Here is a 19,522-nt window from a genome sequence, read left to right on the forward strand (position 1 = left end):
ATATATAAAAGAATATATATGCTAACGTGGGTGAATTCACAAGAGCCCAAATTAAAGGGATATTAAAGCCGGGCAGTGGTGGCACACGCCTTTAATCCTAGCACTGGGGAGGCAGAGGCAGGCGGATCTCTGTGAGTTCGAGGCCAGCCTGGACTACAAAGTTAAGTTCCAGGACAGGCTCCAAAGCTACAGAGAAACCCTGACTTGAAAAAAACAAACAAAAAATATATAAAGGGATATTAAATATGTATTAGGGAGCACTTACAAATAACAATAAGGTAGAGAGGTGCTGGAAGCTGTGATCAGATCTCCAAATATCACAAATAAGACCTTTCCTATCCCTATAAGAGATCATGTCCAGACACAGAAGCCACACCCTAAGGCTGGTACCCAAAAAGTTATTGGTAGAAAGGAATTACCAAAATACACATACACACACACACACACACACACACACACACACACACGATAGTGCATCCTTTCACATTCAAACTATCTGTCTTAGTCATTTTTCTATTGCCATGACGAACTACCATAACTAAGGCAACTTATAAAAGAAAGCATTTAATTTGGGGTTTCATTGTTCTAGAAGGTTAAAGTCCTTGACCATCATGGCAAGGGCACAGCAACAGGCAGGAATGATGCTGGAGCGGTAGCTGAGTTCTCACATATGATTCACAAGCACAAGGGAGAAAGAGAAAAAGACTAACTGGGAATGGCATGGCTTTCTTTTAAACCTCAAAGCCCACCCCCTCTGAGTCCATCTCAAACAGTTCTACCAACTGTGGAACAAGCATTCAAATATATGAGCCTATGGGTGCCATTCTCGTCAAACCACCACATTCCACTCCCTGACCCTCATAGGCTTATAGCCAAATCATAACACAAAATGAACTCAGTCCATCTTCAAAAACCTCTACAATCACTGAGTGGTGGTGGCACATACCTTTAATCCCAACAATCTGGGAGGCAGAGGCAGGCAGATTTCTGTGAGTTCGAGACCAGCTTGGTCTACAGAGCGGGTGCCAAGACAGGCTCCAAAGCTACACAGAGAAACCCTGTCTCAAAACAAAAAAGAAAGAAAGAAAGAAAAAAAGAAAGGAAGGAGGGAGGGAGAAAGAGAGACAAAGAAAGAAAAATCTCTACAGTCTTTCAGTTTCAAGACTGTTTAAAAGTCCAAAGTCTCTTTTGAGACACAAGGCAATCTCTTAATTGTAACCCCCTGTAAAATCAAAAGCAAATCACACACAAACTACACATCAACATTCCAAAAGGGAAGAAAGGGGAACATAGTGAGGAAATACTGGACCAAAGCAAGACCGAAAACCAGTAGAGCAAACCCCACTCCTGTAACTCCATGCCGCTCTACCCGCCCAGCTCTGCTCAACACGCTTCTCTATCTTCAGCTGACTACACTCCCTGTTTGCAGTTCTTCTTGTCTATCCCACAGCGCTGGCATCTCTAACATCCTAGGATCGCCAACACAATCCAGGCTTCACTGTCACAGTTTCACACAACAGCCTTTTCAGGCCTCCAGACAGGGACTCACTTCCCTGCCACACGCCCGGCCTCAGCAGCTTTCCATAACCATGGAGGAAGACTCCACAGCCCTGTACCCTTGTATCTCTTATGACTCTAAAACCAGAACTACCATGTGGCAAGTTCATAGTCAGTATAAGCTTTCCTTTGTTGTTGCTCCTTAGGAACAGGTAATTCCTTAGGTCTTTCCTTTCCACAGGCTGCAGACTCTGCTGGGTGGAGTCACTCTGTACACCACTCCCTTTATTTCCAGGTCTCCTTATCTCTTTCAGCATAAACCAAATTCCCTGTTCTTTCTTTCTCCTCAAATTGTACATTTTGTATGTCTTTTTTGCTCTATGTATTCATTTTTTATTGTAGATCTGTGTAAGAGTGGTCACTAATAGCCACATGTTAATATTAGGCTACCTTAAAATCTACCAATGAAATTTGTACAAAGCCCTTCAATCTAGCCTCAGGCAAATTATTCAGATAAGGCAAAATGTAGCCACAGTCTTTGTCAAAATATCAAAGAATGGTCTCTAGGCCAGTTGCTAAAATTGCTCCCCTCTGAAACTTCTTGAGCAGGCCTCCACAGTCCTCACTTCTCTCAGCACTACTGTCCTCTAAACTCCTATTAGGATGGTCCATTGAACCCCACTTACAGGCTTATAGCATTAAATCACTTTCCTAGACCAAAGTGACAAAGTTGTCCACACTTCTCCAAAATATAGCATGGTCATATCTATTACAGCAATATGACACTTCCAAGTACCACTTTGTATCATAACTACACCATGACCAAGGCAACTTATAAAAGAAAGCATTTAATTTGGGGGTTCTGGATCCACAGGATTAGAGTCTTTGACCATCGTGACAGCGAATATAGCAACCAGCAGGTAGGCATGACTTTAGAGCAGCAGCTGATAGACTGTATTTGATCCACAAGCACAAGACAGAGAGAGCACAAACTGGAAATGGTATGAGTTTTGAAACCTCAAAGTCCACCCCCCAGTGACACCTCTCCTCCAAAAAGGTCATACCCTTCCAACAAGGCCATACCTCCTAGTCTTCCCAAACAGTTCCACCAACTATAGATCAAGCTTTCAAATATATGAGCCTATGGAGGTCACTCTCATTCAAACCATCACAGTATCCCAGCTTATTAAATAAATTATATGATTACTATGTCATTATCATGGCCATGGAAGCCATTAGATGACATCATAAGATGAGTTAAATGGCATTAGAACAGCTGCTCTGTAATAGTTAATGCTGACTGTCAGCTTGACAGGACCTAAAAATACCTAGGAGATGGGCTTCTGGGCATCTCTATGAGGCACTATATAGACTAGGTTAATCAAGGAGGGTGGCACCATTTCAAAGGTTGGGGTCCTAGACTGAATGAAAAAGAGAAACTAAACTGAGAAATACCACCTACTTGTCTGTGTGTATCATGTGACCAGTTGCTACCAACAGAAAAGATAAATGGAAGCAAGGTATGCTGTAATCACAATATTTCAGAGAAGAATCATGAGTTCAAGGCTAGCCATTGTACATGGTAAGTTCCACACCAGCCTGAGCCACATGAGACTCCCAACCACACCCATCCCCCTAAAAAGAACATAAATATTAAAATTTTGTAATACCAAAGTAATAAAAAATGGACCCTCAAAAATCTGAAGATTGGTTACCATCATGGAAGACTTTTAAATTTTGCCTATTTTTTTTTTTAATCTAGACAGGGTTTCTCTGTATAGGCATGGCTATCCTAGATCTCACTCTGTAGACCAGGCCAGCCCTCCAACTCAGAGATCCGTCTGCCACTGCCTCCCAAGTGCTGAGATTAAAGATGTGCACTATCACCACCTGACTAATTTTATTTTTTAATAAATATTTATTTATTTTTAATTACATATGTATATGAGCTAAGAATGGGTATGTCTATATAAGAGTATGTGCACATAGAGGCCAGAGAAGTCAGATTCCACTAGGGCTGGAGTTATAGATGGCCATGAGTCACCCAGTATGGGTACTGAATACAAAACTCAGGTCCTCTAGGAGAGCAGCAAGAGTCTAATAATTTAAAACTGTCTTAGATCAAAACAAATGAATATCAGCCTCTCCCAGAACTTGCTCTGTAGACCAGGCTGGCCCAAACTCACAGAGATCCACCTGCCTCTGCCTCCCAGGTGCTGGGATTAAAGGCGTGCACTACCACCGCCCAGCCTTTATATTATTCTTGATCAACTCAGTGCTTTCTGCAGGCAAAAGGTGAGATGCCTACCACAGGTCCCAAGTGCACCCAGAGCATGAACTAGTATGGTGGAAGGTGTTGATGAAAGCAAAAGCAGAACAGTCCCACAGATTATTGCTCTCCTCCCAAACGACCTCATACTACTCCCAGTGCCCTGCTGACGACAGAATGAACTATTAAACCCAAAAGTTAAAAGAGAACCCGACCTCTCATTTCCACTTTTGACCTCTCCTCTCATTCCTAACTCTTCACTACTACAGGAAAGATTACCTGGTTGAAGTGTAGCAAGTGCCTAACCACCACCAATCATTATTTCTCCAGTGGGTGGAGTTATTGTATTAGGAAGCTGCACAAATGAAGGAAAAAAGATGAAAGTGGGTCCGAGCATTTGTGCCTACTCTACAGCCTAATTCTCAGGTGGATCATCATGTATAAATTAGGATAGCTACTTGATCACAGCTCAACTGTGCTGTCCAATTCAGTTCAAGAAAAATAAATTTTTTTAATTGGGAATGATGTTATGTGTATGGGTATTTTGCCTGCATTTATATCTATGCACCATATGTAGGCACTGCCCAAGGACTCCAGAAGAGGACGCCAAATCCCCTTGGAACTAAAGATTCAGATCACTGTCAGCCACTCTATAGGTGCTGGGAATTGAACTCTGGTTTTCTGGAAGAGCAGTCAGTGCTCTTAACAATTAGCCACCTCTCTGGCCCCCCAAAATTATTTCCACCTATCTGGTTGCTATATTTTATTTTCTCAGTATGTTTTAGATTCAGAATGGCAAGAAAGAAGTATAACTAACTCCATGATCAACCATTACATATAATCGAATATATCTACCACAAGATAATAGTTTAATAAACAGAGCGTGAGCACAAAAAGAAAATAAAGACATAAAGTATAGGTTAATATATGATAATTCATAAAATTATATAAATAGGAACACAAGAAAAACAGCACAAGCCTAAGTAAAATTTTAAAGGCAAAATTATAAGAGTAAACTCAGTAGGCAGTGGTGGTGCACACCTTTAATCCCAGCACTCAGGAGGCAGAGGTAAGCAAATCTCTGTAGGTCAGCCAGGGCTATACAGAGAAATCCTATCTTGAACCATCCCCTCCACACACACACACATTCCCTTGAAAGAAAAAAAAAAGGAGTAAACCCCATGATTGCAACTGAAAAATTATGAGGCATGCATAGGAGAGATAGAAAGTATTATGCCAAAGAAAAATTTAAGAATAAAATAATGAGACTATGGGAAATTTTTAATTTTTAGAAAACCTTCTTAGGCTGGGCATGGTAGCTCACTCACACCTTTAATCCCAGCACTCAGGAGGCAGAGGCAGAAGCAGACAGATCTCTGAGTTCAAAGCCAACCTGGTCTATTTACATAGTTCCAGGCCAGCAAGGGATGCACAATAAGACCTGTTTAAAAAACAAAACAAAAACCCAAACCTACTTAATGCTGTTTTATCTTTCGGTACTTATGTCTCAGGAAAAATGTGAAAAAAAAAAATAAAGAAGGAATCTCAAAATAATGCAAATGGAGATATTCTTAATGCTTTTAACACCTTTGTTTATTGCCACTATAATGCATTTTATGTAACAGAACAAATTTCACTTACATAAACTGCTCAGAGCACCCTGTCCTCTTGTATACCTGAAAGCTCTTTTATCTTACTTTCAGCCAATCTGAGGCAGCAGCCATAGTCAATTCACTCTGTGTGTCTTTGAGATTCTCTTCCTTCCCCTCCCTCCCCCCTTCTCTGAGAAAGACAGTGTATGTGAGTGTATTGTGTGTGTGTGTGTGTGTGTGTGTGTGTGTGTGTGTGTGTGTGTGGTGTGTGTTTTGGACACTGAAGTGACCTGTTCTGATAAGTGACCTCACTGTCACCAGGTATTAGTCAGAGACGTTCAAGTAATCAACGAGTCCTCAGGAAACTGTGAGCTCACTTACCAAGTTATCATCAGCAACCTCAGAATAGCAATGTTCTCTCATTCTCCAAACTTCTGCGACATCTTAGACTCACCCTCCTTAGCCCTCACACATTACTCAAGCTCTGTCGCTATGTGACTGGTAAGCCTCTTCGGCCCTCTTCTCATCCAGCTGCCCTCTCCACTCCAGCCTCCCCAGAAGGGAAAATAAACAAATATTAAATATTTGGGATATTTTCTTGGACTTATATTTTTCTAATATATCCATTTAGGGAGGCTAGAGAGATGGGTCAGCAGTTACAAGCACTGTCTTTTCCTCCAGAGGACCCAGGATCAATTCCCAGCACACAGGAGCTCACAATTGTCTGTAACTCCTGTTTCAAGGGGTCTGACACCCGCAAACAGACATACATGCAGACAAACATCAATGAACATGAAACAACAATAAATTTTTGAAAAAAAAATATATATATAACCATTTTGAAATTCAGCTAATTATGAAAAATAATTTAATTGTCTAACCAACACACCAAAGAAAAGCACAGTAAAATCAAGCATAAGCCTTTGGCAAAATAACCCATTAGAAAAGTGAAAGTAAGTGTTGTTGCTCTAGATAATTTTATTTCTAAAAGTTTTTATCTCCAGATACATGGGCATAAAAAAAAAACATAAAGCTTAAGAATACTATTTTGAGACAGATCTTTTTTTTTTAAAAAAAAAAAATCTAAACCCCTTCTCCATGAAGTACACTCATGACTCTAATCTACCAGCCTCTTACCTAGGACAGATATTGGGGTCTACATACCTAGCATGTGTTAATTTACTCAATCTCACAGACAGGCAGAAAGACTGTGAGAACTTTTGCTAGAGTTACACAGTTAGTAGGTTGCACACCCAGGATCTGGAGTCAGGTAACTTGGTTCTAGAGTCTGCTCTTAAGTCACCTGTACACAATCCTTCCTGGAGACTAAAGGCCCATCCTTTGGCTGTACTTTATACATATGCCCCCACAGGAGGCTCAGGACACTCTCTGTATCCTGTCTTCTCACCCACTTTCTGTGTTTAAATTTGTTCTTCAGCTACAGTGTAATGCTGTGCAGGCAAGGAAACCAGACATTGGCTTCTTGCCCCTACTTCTGGAAGAACTGCTACACCAAAACAATTCTCACCTAATTCTTCAAAATCCCTGGGAATTTCTATAATATTATAAAGATATTTTTCCAGATATAAAATGTAAAACATCACTTTAAAGGAAGGAAATTAATTCCAGCAATCAGGAGACAAAGGCAGGTGAATCTCTGGAAATTAGAAGCCAGCCTGGTCTACATAGTGAGTTTCAGGACAGCCAGAGCTAAATAGGGAGACTTTGTCTTCGGAAAGGAAAAAAAAAAAAGGATAAAATTAAATATTGAGAAATAGTGACAAGAGAATTCTACAGAGAGAAAACTGGGCATGATTACATCCTTGCTACAAACTTGTCTGTCACTGATAACTAAGGAACATGAACTCGCAACCATCACTTCTGCAAAATTAACACCTGAAGGATAGCCCACGCCATAGTGGCAGATATAGCGATACTAAAGTTAGAATGCTGACCACACGTATTTATTTTCCCTCTTACTCAATGCATCTCCTCCTCATGAATCATACATACAAAACTGACAGATCTATTTCCATTTCCTAAAAGAGGACAAACACTTAAAGAAAATCAAGTGAAGTTTCTTCTGCATATGCACCATCAGAAACTGACAGTCTGTGTTCCCAGGAATAGCACACCCTGGGAAATGCCGAAATCAAGAAGACTGCTGGCCTCACAGAATATACTTTAAATGCTTCTCAGTCTATCAACAAGAAAATACAAATAAGCGGTCAAATACATGACCTGTCCTGAGTTATACTCACATCAACTCATCTTAAAGCAGTTAAGAGTCAACTAAAAACCACAGAACTAGATGTTAGGAATTACCATAGGCCATAAGCAAAAGGAAATATCCTTAACACAACTCTTGACTATAATGTCATCAACAGGAGAGGAAAACACATACAAGTCTTAAGATAATTTTCGAAAGGAGAAAAATTCAGTGATTTGTGGACTTATTAACTATTGCTCTTCAAACACACTACCAATAAATTTTCAATTTGCACACAGATATCAAAATATTTGGCTGGCTCTCCTGGCACTTCAGTTACATTTAGAAAAAGACTATGATTCTGAAGCAAAAAGAATACATAAATAAAAATTGAAAATCAGGGATTGGAGAGATGGCTCAGAGGTTAAGAGCACTAACTGCTCTTCCAAAGGTCCTACATTCAGTTCCCAGCAACCACATGGTTCACAACCATCTGTAATGAGATCTAGTGCCCTCTTCTGACCTGCAGGCATACATGAATACATAATAAACAAACAAACCTTTTTTAATCCCATAATTCTGACTATGAAATTTAACATTAAAAAGCTGTTTTGGTTATATACCTTCTTTCCATGCCAAGTAACAGAGAGATACACAAGTTAATAGAAGAAAGTAGAAGTATTTGCTATCCAATGAACTGGGTTTTCCCATAGGATCAAAAGTCTCTAAGTGACTAAAAGCATGGAATATGAACACCATTCAACTGTATAATTAAAAACAGCTTAGGAACTAGGCATAAGGGCATATGCCTACCATCCCAGCTTTTCCAAAGGCTAAGGCAGGAGGATCAGCTGAACTCATGAGCTTAAGACAAGCCTAGGCAATAGAGTGAAACCTTATGAACCTCTTCTCAAAAGAAACAAGAGGTACAAATAGTTACAATGAAAAACACGTAAATAATCAAAGTATTCTGAATTAAAAAATAAATGATATTCAAGGACAGAGACTAATGCCCTAGTGTTCTATTTTCACATAGTCCAGAATTTTGTTTTTTGGATTTTTTGGGGTTTTTTTTTTTTTTGGTTTTATTTTTTATTTATTTATTTATTTATTTATTTTTGGCCGGGCTTGTTGCCATACACCTATAATTCTAGTTCCTGGGATTATGGGTTCAATGCTACAAAGTGAGTATGAGGCCTGCCTGGACCATATATGACACCGGCCTCAGGCAGAGGAAGAGAGAAAGAGAAAGAGAGAGAGAGAGAGAGAGAGAGAGAGAACGAGACAGAGACAGAGAGATTCAACATAAGGATGTCACATTATATAAAGAAATAGTAGTTAATTAATCAAAGGTCCCATCTTAGGATCTGAAAGGGCATACTACTGTGTTAGCAAAAGGTAAATGCTAAAGCCTAGTATTGTACAATGTTGAAAACTGCTTTATTAATTTGGATAACAATTCATTCAGGGCTGCCATTGCCACTGAGGCTGCAGCACTACTGTTTTGCAAACAGCACAAGCTTCTAATTCATATACACAAAAAAGCAGCAGGAAAAGAAAACAGAACCCAGTCTGAAATAGGACAGCTTACAGGCTACAACCTTGTCCTCAGAAGAAACATGCCCAATCCCTAGCTACTGAGGACACAGATCTTTCCTGGGTACCCTTGGCCATACTGTTCTTACATGTTCAGTTTATCTTCGATGTGAGGCTGCACTAGGTGATTACCTGTCCTTACTTTAATCCCCACCCGCTTCCTAAGCAATCTCTACAGTCAAAGGAAAACTTACCTCTGCAAAATGTGTTGCTGTGCTATTGTCTATCCGGCTGCCAGCACCACCTAAAAAACTAAAGAGAAACAGCAATGGTGGTGATTCTTTTCCCAGGAATGAGCTCCTTCCCAGAGCTAAATATAGAATGGAAAATGAGAACAAAGCTCAATAAGGAAAAGTAACTCAGCCCACAGGACACCTGCCAAAGACGCTGTGTCTGCAAGAGTATCTTAAATAAAACAGTAACGGATAGGCAAAAGAAAATTGTCATACCAAACAACAAAACCAAGTGCTTTTCAAATGAATTAAACCTACATCAAATGGAGGCCATTCAACAGAAAGAAAAGGTTCACAGCCAGTAACAATTCAAAGTTAGCCTAGCAAGGGAAGAAAAGTAAGTATCCTCAGAGAGTCTAAGAAAACAAAATGTTTCACTATGAAACCATTCAACCAGATATATGATTAAGACTGCTGAGGTTAGTATCCTCTGGAATTATTAAATATGTAATCTAAAGGGCCTGGTATAGATTAGTAGATTGTTAGAGTTTCATATCAATTTCTTCTTTGAGTCAGGTAGTAATAGCACATGCCTTTAATCTCAGCACTCAGGAAAGCAGAAGCAAGTGGATCTCTGTTAGTTGGAGGCCAGCCTGGCCTACAGAGAAAGTTCCAGGACAACCAGAGATGTCTTAAAAAAAAAAAAAAAAAAAAGGAAAGAAAGAAAGAAAAGAAAAAAACAAAACAACAACAAAAAAGAATTTCTTCTTTGAATAGGCTATCCTATTCTTAGATTATCTACCCACCCTTCAAGGCTACACCCTCCATTAACCACTCAGCAACCAAATATGACTCCTCCACATCCTTCTGTACTCTGACTCTGGTTCTAAGTTGTTATGTTATAAATAGCTAGAATTTGCCTCAACAATATCAGCCCTTCCCTCCTTCATAAATATAAACTGAAAGGTCAAAAACTGTGTTTTATTATGAATACCTCATATATATGCATTTATTATTTGTCAGGTGTTACATAATAAAGGCATTCCTCACCTCTGAAAACCTTGTGATGGCATATATCTATAACTTCAAAACAAAAGTTGTTCAATTAATAGCACATGTCTAAGTGATAAAATACCTCTTTTCAAGGACCCAAAAGAATACAAAGAAATTAAATCCCACTGCCCATGAAATTTGCAGAGAAGAAACTGGCTAAACCTTTTGAGAAAGGAGGGTAGACTGAATAACAAAAACTACTAGATAGCTCTTCACGTAATAAATACAAGCATCCATCCTAATAATAAAACCTTTGAACTACTACAAACTACTTTCATTTTCAGGATTACAGTATCAGTCCAGGCATTGTGCTTAGCTCACTAGGAAAACAAACACACCCTAGTTAGTCTAAAACCAAAAGCAAATATTATCCTTTCTGTACTCATTCTCAAACCTTACTCTGATGAGAAACCATTTGATACTGTGTTTCTATCAGAAGTTAAAAATGCTTTTAAAAAATTATTTCGATTGTGCAACAAGGTACTGGTAACATCTAATACTAAATAATTGAACCACCAGATTTCATTGTGCATGAATGCATAAATATTTTATTGTCCAAACCCAACAGGCTTCCAAGATTCATCCTTTCCTGAGTGGTGGAGTGGAGGGTGGGAGTGGGGGGGGGGTGACTGCTCTGTGAGACAGGGCCTTACTACATACTTCAAACTGGTCCTGAACTTACTAAGTAACACAGACTAGTCTCAAACTCATGATCCTGTCTGCCTTAGCCTGCCAAGTGCTGGTGTGTTCCACCATGCCTGGCTTCTTTCCTGTCTTTACTTCCTGATTTCAGAAATTCAATTGTTATCTTGTAGAACTCTGTTCCCCTGAAACTTTTTCAACATTTCTTTAAAAATCTTCTGCACCTTAAGAACAAAAGAACTAAGCATAGAGAAGGGATGATAAAACTAACAATATTCTAATAAATTTTACAAACCTTCAGAAAATGCACAAGCTGTCCTCTAGTATGTGTGGAGGCGGGGTGGGGGGAGCTCTCAGCTTATATTTACATGCAGATTTCCTCACAGGGATTTGTTTTTCTGGGACTAGGGTTGAACCTAGGGCCTCACACGGGGAGGCAAACACTCCTACCAATGAGCTCTATTTTCCTTTTTTACTTTTCCTTTAGAGACCAGGTCTAAGTTGCCCAGACTGGCCTGGGAACTCTATAGCCCAGGCAAAATTTATGGTCCTATGATCCTCCCGCCTCTGCCTCCTGAGTGAATTTCTGGTTTACAGCATCAGGCTCAGCTCATTTTTATCATCTACTACTAATCACTGCAACTGTTAAGTACAAAGTCAGCACATACTTATAAATTTTATAGAAGAGAATAATAATTCATCGCCTGAAAGACTCCAAGTCTAAGAATAAAATTTCTTCCCTCATTAAAAATACTGATTTTGCCAGGCAGTGGTGGCGCACATTTTTAATCCCAGCATTTGGGAGGCAGAGGCAGGTGAATCTATGGGAGTTCTAGGCCAGCCTGATCTATAAAGCGAGTTCCAGAGCAGGCTTCAAAAAGTTGCAGAGAAACCCTGTCTTGAAAAACCAAACCAAAGGGGGGGGGGAGTGGAATTTCATTCAAATTCCAAAAGATTGACATTTGAATAGTTGCCAGTCTTTGACCTATACAGGCACAAATAGAAGAACCGAGTGAAAATAGAATCAATGGAATTCATAGTTCCCAAGTATCCAGCTTGCAGTTAGTCATTATACTCAGGTATAACTGTACTTTGTATAAAAGTTCTCCACGTCTAAAGAAATCTGAATTACTATTTTAAAACTTAGGGGAAACATCCATAAGTTACTCCCCTACAACCAGTATACTCTTTATTCAACACATGCAGAGCATAAGTGCCTTAAATATATATTTGGTGCAATTATAATAGCACAAATAAGAAAAGATCCAAAGTTAACATGCCATTCACACGCTGCTAATTTTGCTGTCATGCTAATCTTACAGGCATAATGCTGGCACTGTTATTTAAAATCAAAACCATTACATCAACATTCAAGTGTTTGTACCAAACTAGACCCCATGCTACACACTGCCCCAGAAGCTCCAACTCATTTACATCCAGAATCATCAACCACTAGTGCAGTAAAACTAACAGTACATACTTTAAAATGTGCAGGGTTTTTCTGGTTGTGGAAGAGACCTTCAACTTTAGATTCTGCCAACAGCAACGTAAAGGAATTATGAACTGGCATAAACCTCCAAAGCCACTCCAAGATTAAGAGACTTCAGATTACAAATTCTTTTTAAGCAGTTGGTATTTCATCAATTGGTCAAATGCTAGAATTAAGTTATTACATGGTTTATTCATAAAAATCAAAAAATATATTATCACTTAGAGAAAATATTTCCTTTTTAATCAATATTATACCTTTACCAAAGCCAAGAGAACAAGCCCATATATTAATATTACAGCAGCAAGATGGCAAAGCTTGACAACACTAATCTTCATCTGAATAAGGACCCATGGCTCAGTTTCCCTGGCTAGAATATACTGTTTGTCTCATTAGAGTCCTTATGAGAAGTCACTCCACAGCCCACCAAATATATGTGACAGCAATTTAACTTCAGGCAACAAAGTAGTCATTAAAAATTAATTAGTAATCCAAGAGGACTCCCAAAGAAATGAAGGAAAACTTAGTGGCTAGAGGCTTCCTAGGTGTGACACGATCAAGGAGTCATGAGTAAAACCCTATCATCACATTGCTTTCCATAATCTCTTCCTTGTGTATATGTGCATGTGCACACACACACTCACGGTCTCTACTCCAGCAGAGGGTAAGCTACAAAATGAATTCCTTCCCATCCACTCAGTCAATACTAGGAGAAAACAGTTTTGATACTAGAATATTTGGTTTACTCGTAAGCTTATACAATACCTGGAATCATCTGTCACTTCTTCAATAAAGCCTGATTCACATCTGGGACATATATATTCCTATAAAAGAAAAGAATAAATAAAAGCTTTTCATTTCATTAGGAACTACATTAGCATGTAGCTTTAGAATATCATGAAGTACAAAAACTGATGATCAGGCTGGCAAGATGACACAGAGGGTAGAGGAACTTTGCTGCCAAGCCTGATGATCTAAGTTTGGCCCATAGGCCCCACACAGCAGTAAAGAACAGACTTCCTACAACTTGTCCTCCTCCTCCATACTTGTGCCATTTCATGCACATACCTACACACACAATAAAACAAACAAACAAACAAAATGTTATAAAAACTTTAAACATTTTTAGATGTATTTACTTATTTTATGTCTATGGGTATTTTACTTGCATATGTATTTGCGCACCAAGTGCATGTCTGGTGCCCATGGAGGTCAGAAGAGGACAGGGGATCCCCTAGTACTGAAGTTATGATGATTGTGAACCATGTGGATGTTAGAAACTGAACCCAGGCCCCTGCAAGAGCAATGTGTGCTATTAACAGCTCAGCCACCATCTCTCCAGCCCCATTTTAAAAAACAAAAACAAAAAAACATTTAAAGCGGGGGCTGGAGAGATGGCTCAGCGGTTAAGAGCATTGCCTGCCCTTCCAAAGGTCTTGAGTTCAAGTCCCAGCAACCACATGGTGGCTTACAACCATCTGTAATGAGGTCTGGTGCCCTCTTCTGGTCTGCAGACAGAATATTGTATACATAATAAGTAAATAAATAAATATTTAAAAAAAACATTTAAAGTTAGCTCTGAAATGTATGTATTTGCTAATTTCCAGGCTGTTTGTTTTCTAATATACTAGGGAAATAAAGGATTTCATAAGATATTTACAAAATGGTTTCACAGCTACCTAAGTCTCATTGAGAGAATAAATGAGAGTGTTAAAATTTTCTTTGGTTGTTCTATTTCATTTTTAATTTAGGATGGTTTGGGTTTACTTTTTTTAGTGTTTTTTGGTTTGTTGTTTAAGGGGGATAATGGCAAAAACTGGATGGTTAAAGTTCTGGTTAGTTTTATGACAACTTGACAAGCTAGACTCATCAGAGAGGAGACTCAACAGAAAATGTCTCTATGGGATTAGGCTGTGGGAAAGCCTATGGAGGCATTTTCTAAATTAGTGATTGATAGAGAGGGTTTGGCTATTGTGGGTGGTGCCACCCCTGGGCTGGTGTTCTTAGGTTCTACAAGAAAGCAATCTGAGCAAGCCAGGAAGAGCAACCCAGGAGGCAGCACCCCTTCATGGCCTCTGCATCAACTCTTGCCTCCAGGTTCCTGCCCCTCTTGAGTTCCAGTCCTGACTTCCTTTGAGGATGAACAGTGACGTGGAAACATTAGCACAATAAACCCTTTCTTCCCCAAGTAGACTGGTCATGTTTCATCACAGCAATAGTAACCCTAAGACAGTTAATTATTTCTTTAACTAGAAAAAAAATCATCTAATTTTTCCTTCAAAGTCGATAAAGAACAGCAGCTCCAACGGTTATATCAAGATAGAAAAAAAAAAAAGGACCAGGTGGTGGTGGCACATGCCTTTAATCCCAGCACTTAGGAGGCAGAGACAATCGGATCTCTGTGAGTTCGAGGCCAGCCTTCTTTACAAAGCGAGTTCCAAGACAGCCAGAGCTGTTACACAGAAACACCCTATTTTGAAAAGCAAAACAAAACAAAGTACAGTATTGATGAATATAGAAACAACTATTTTGTACTATGTATATGTAAGAGATAAACTGAATCACAGTATAAATCAATGTATTGCCTAGTAAATTAAATGAGACTTTAAACATTTCTAATATTTTGGTTTGTGTGTTTGTTTTGAGACAGAGTCTCACCGTGCAGCCCTGGCTGTCCTGGAACTCCCCATTAAGACCATGCTGGCCTCAAACTCATAGAGTTCCTCATTTTTCAGTCTTTCTAGTGCTAGGATTAAACACATGAGCCACAATTCCCAGGTTTTCTAATCGATATTCTGATTAGCAATGGTTCCAAGTAAAATGTTACATTCTCAGCTCTTTTAAGAAATAATCATTCAAATAATTAAAGGCAGTAAGATGGCTCTGCAGGTAAAGGCACTTGCCATGTGTCTTAGTTTTCTATTGCTCTGGCAAAACACCATGACTTATAAAAGAAAGGGTTTAATTGTGTTGATGGTTTCATCAGGTTAGAGGCATCCAGGTTAGAGGCATCCAGGTTAGAGGCATGGCAACAGGCAAAGCTGAGAGCTTACATCTTGATCCACAAACAGAAGACAGAAAATACTAACTCAAAATGTCTTTTGAAACTTTAAAGACACCAGCAGTGACCTGTTCCCTCCAACAAAGCCACATCTTTCAATAAACTGGAGACCAAGTATTCAAACATATGAGTCTATGGGAGCCATTCTCATCCAAACCACAACACCACACAAGCAAGGCAACCCTCAGTGCCATTCCAGAAACCCACATGAAAGTGAAGAGGAGAGTCAACCCCACAAAGGAGCTCTGACCTCCACACATATGCCTCAACACAATAATAATAAATACATATTTCTTAAAGGAATTTAAATAACTGAAACAGCAACACTAATTAGTTTCTGCATCCTTCAATAATAAATCTGTCTTTAAATAACAGCAAAGTGTGGGGTTAAGAAAGAACACACCTGTCAGACTGCTTTACCACAGTTTCCAGTGTGCTTTGTCTATTCAAACAGACCTGAGAAAGACATTTTCAACTAATTTCTTGTTCCAACTACTTCCTGAACACTAAAGTTGGTTATCTTCTATTGATATAGTTATTACTATCTCTAACAAAAAATAGTAACTCAAATATCCAAATGTTTTCTTAAAAGTGACTGAGCTACTCCTCACACCAAGATTAATTTGAGGAGGAGCCAATCAAATCAAGAAACAGTAATATTTTGTAAAATAAATGCCTTAACTTAAATAAGCACTAGAAAAAGAAACAAATTTTAGATTTTGCCTAGAGGACCCAGGGAAGGTATTTCTAAGACAGAATTCTAAGATACTAATCTGTTCAATGATGAAGGAAATTATGTATGTAGGACTGTGGTGACAGAAAAATAGCACCTGGGGGCCAGGCAAGGTGGTGCACCTTTAATCTCAGCACCAGGGAGCCAGAAGCAGGTGGGTCTCTGTGAGTTTGAAGCCACCCTAGTCTATATAGCCAGTTCCAGCTGGAGCTACTAGAGACTCAGTCCCCACTCCAAAAAAAGTAATGAAAGCAGCAAGTTTGAAGGCTAGGAAGAACAAGAATGAAGGTGGATATTCAGGGACTAGATGATGGAAAACTTCAGATGACCATGAACTTCATCCTATGGATCAGCAGGATCCTCCATTAGTCACACTGAGAACGAGACACATCCATAACAGGCATACTGTGAACTACTGTAAAAGTAAAATTAATTAAAGGTCATGTAAATCCTGCATCTCTTCTGCTCTTTTAAGCTACACCCTCCCAGGGACAGTGATTCCACTCCTTTCTCCCTCTTAAAAAACATTTTACATGAATATAAATGATGTTAATTTTAGATAAATTGGGTATGGTGGAGCACACCTTTAATCCCAGCACTTGGAAAGCAGAGGCAGGCAGACCTCTGAGTTAGAGGCCAGCCTGGTCTACAGAGTGACTCCAGAACAGCCAGGGTTACCCAGAGAAACCCAGAAACCCTGTCTTGGAACCCCCCCCCAAAAAAAAAGAGCAAGAGAATTCAACCCACTACCTGCAGACTCTCCCTCCAATTATGAGATGGATTTTCAAGGCCTGATTGTCCTAGGATTGAGTATGATGTAACCGGTCCAAGAGTTTGGTATTCCAGATCTAGATGCTCTAAGCAGTGTTTCTCCAGGTCTGCTGGAAGCAAAGACCTGTATTTTGAGATCTGTATTTTGTTTACAGCCATCTTAAGTTTACAAGTTAAGTAAAATATTCACCTCTCTCACCTCTGCAGGGTAAATTCCGGGCCCAGGAAATTTACCTGGTATCTTAGCTCCTAGTGAGTCAACAGGCTCCAGGCTTTAGAAGCAATTAGGACCTCTTTTGTTAGTTAATATCTCTTTCTCTCCGTCAGAGACCTTCCAGACCTGAATTCCAAAAGACCGGACTTTCCTGACACCCTCCCGCCCCTCTGCCTGTTTGCTATATAACAGCTTCTGAGGAAAAATAAAATTTGCAGCTTGATCAGAAAGCCTGTCTTGCTGTCATTTCTCATGTCTCTTGCCTGTCCAGGTTTATCAGGGACTCCTGTTCGTGTTCCGCTAGCCAGGTCTAGCTGTTTCACGTTGAAAGAGTTCTACACATGTTCACCATGCATTCCCTGGTAACAGAGGCCTGGGTATTCTGTAGCTAAGAAGCCCTTGTGTGTCATACTGCTGGTATTCTTTGGCCAACTGCTTTCTATTGTTTCTTCTTTTTCATTCTGTTTGTAGCTAAGGTTCAAAATGATACAAATTTTTTGCATCTGCTAACGGCATTTCTGTCTCTGATACCAACCACAGTACAGTCAAGTTTGAGAGATCACAACCCTGATCTTCTGTTTCTTGACCTGGACTTTACTATCTTCCTTATCTGCTGTGCTTTTTCAAATGATCTGTTTTTTTTTTTTTATTTTATGTGCACTGGTATCTTGCCTGCATGTATGTCTATGTGAGGGTGTCAGATCTTAGAGTTACAGGCAGATGAGAGCTGCCATGTGAGTGCTGGGAATTGAACACGGGTCCTCTGGAAGAGCAGCCAGTGTTCTAACCACTGAGTCACCTCTTCAGCCTTTCCCTGCTATTCTTTATAGAATCACCCTGAATACATCATGCATGAAGGGAGAAAGGAACAGAAAAAAAAATACCTCTGCATGAGACACGTCAGCAGGTGATATTTGTAAAGATGGGTATTTTCTTCCAGTCCATCAGTCATAGGAAGGCTTGGGAATAAGACTGGCTTTGAGTTCACCATCATGTTATAGATGGGGGAAAGAATCCAAGCACTGGCTCACATATACAGGTTCAAATATTTGAATGCTTAGTCCCTAGCTGGTGGACTGTTTAGGAAGGATTAGAAAGTGTGGCCTTTTGGAGAAGGTGTGTCATTGTGGGTAGACAGCAAGGTTTCAAAAGAACATGCCAGGCCGTGTCTCTATCTGTCTGTCTGCCTGTCTATAATTGTGAATCAGATGCAAGCTCTCAGCTACTGCTCCAACACTATGCATGCCTGCCTGCCTGCCAGTTGCCACCCATCCCAACTCCACCATGATGATCATGAACTTACCCTGATATTATAAGCAAAATATATACTGATATATACATATGCACATATGCACACACAAAAGTAGGAAGGACTATGACGAGGGAGGTAGAAGTCTAAAGTGTAGGGAACAAGAGAGATAATGAGTGAAAAAACAAAACATCTTGTTTTCTCTCATAAGCAAGATCTAATTTAACTATATGTCCACATATATGGGGAAAAATCAGATTATTGGGTGAGATAAAAAAAGATTAGCAAAGTGGCAGAGGAGGACATGGGACAGGAAAGACAGTGGAGGTGAGTAAAAATGAGGTACAATGATACATATGAAAATTCTGAGCCACCAAGATGACTGAGTGTTGTAGGATATTTTGATTGGACTCTGACACTACTGAAACTAACAATAAAATCTGCCTTGAATCAGAGGGTAGAGCTAGCTACTATCGGATCAGAATTAGCCATAGAGGTTCTGGAAAACCCAGGACACATAGAATGACACAGGAAGTAATAGAGAGGGGCTTAAAAAGATTCCCAGGCCCTTTTGGATCCAGAAAGGAGAGAGAGAGGAAGGAGGTCACTGGTAGCTTCTGCTGCTTCTCTGATCAATCAGGTTTTTACTCTGATATATAACTCCCAAGTTTTATTTAATAATAGAACCATATAAGTAATCGCTTCAGTTGAGTAGGTAAGGGTACTCGTTGCCAAAATGACAACCTAAGTTGGATTCTCAGTACACATGGTCAAAAGAGATTGTCCTCACAATCACACACATCATAGCATGCATACATACACACATTTGCATACATACACAGGGAACAATAATAATAATAATCCAGACATTATGGTACATGTCTTTAATCCCCACACTCGGGAGGCAGAGGCAGGCAGATCTCTCTGTGAGTTTGAGACCAGCTTGGTCTGCATAGAGAGTTCAGGCCAATCAG

The 19,522-nt window shown here is 39.6% G+C and overlaps 1 protein-coding gene across 1 annotated transcript in view; it reads right to left on the reverse strand.

Moving 5' to 3' along the window:
* Rnf115 (ring finger protein 115) overlaps positions 1-19,522 on the reverse strand; it is a 59,020-nt gene that overhangs the window by 20,798 nt on the left and 18,700 nt on the right. Inside the window, exons 2-3 of the mRNA XM_085677956.2 lie at positions 13,286-13,344; positions 9,358-9,415 (exon numbers count right to left, since the gene is read on the reverse strand). Coding sequence (XP_085534082.2) covers positions 9,358-9,415; positions 13,286-13,344 — 117 coding nt within the window. The remainder of the gene's footprint in view (positions 1-9,357; positions 9,416-13,285; positions 13,345-19,522) is intronic.

Source organism: Myodes glareolus, chromosome 17 (assembly GCF_982192425.1).
Source record: "Myodes glareolus chromosome 17, mMyoGla1.1, whole genome shotgun sequence".
Classification (NCBI taxonomy): domain Eukaryota; kingdom Metazoa; phylum Chordata; class Mammalia; order Rodentia; family Cricetidae; genus Myodes; species Myodes glareolus.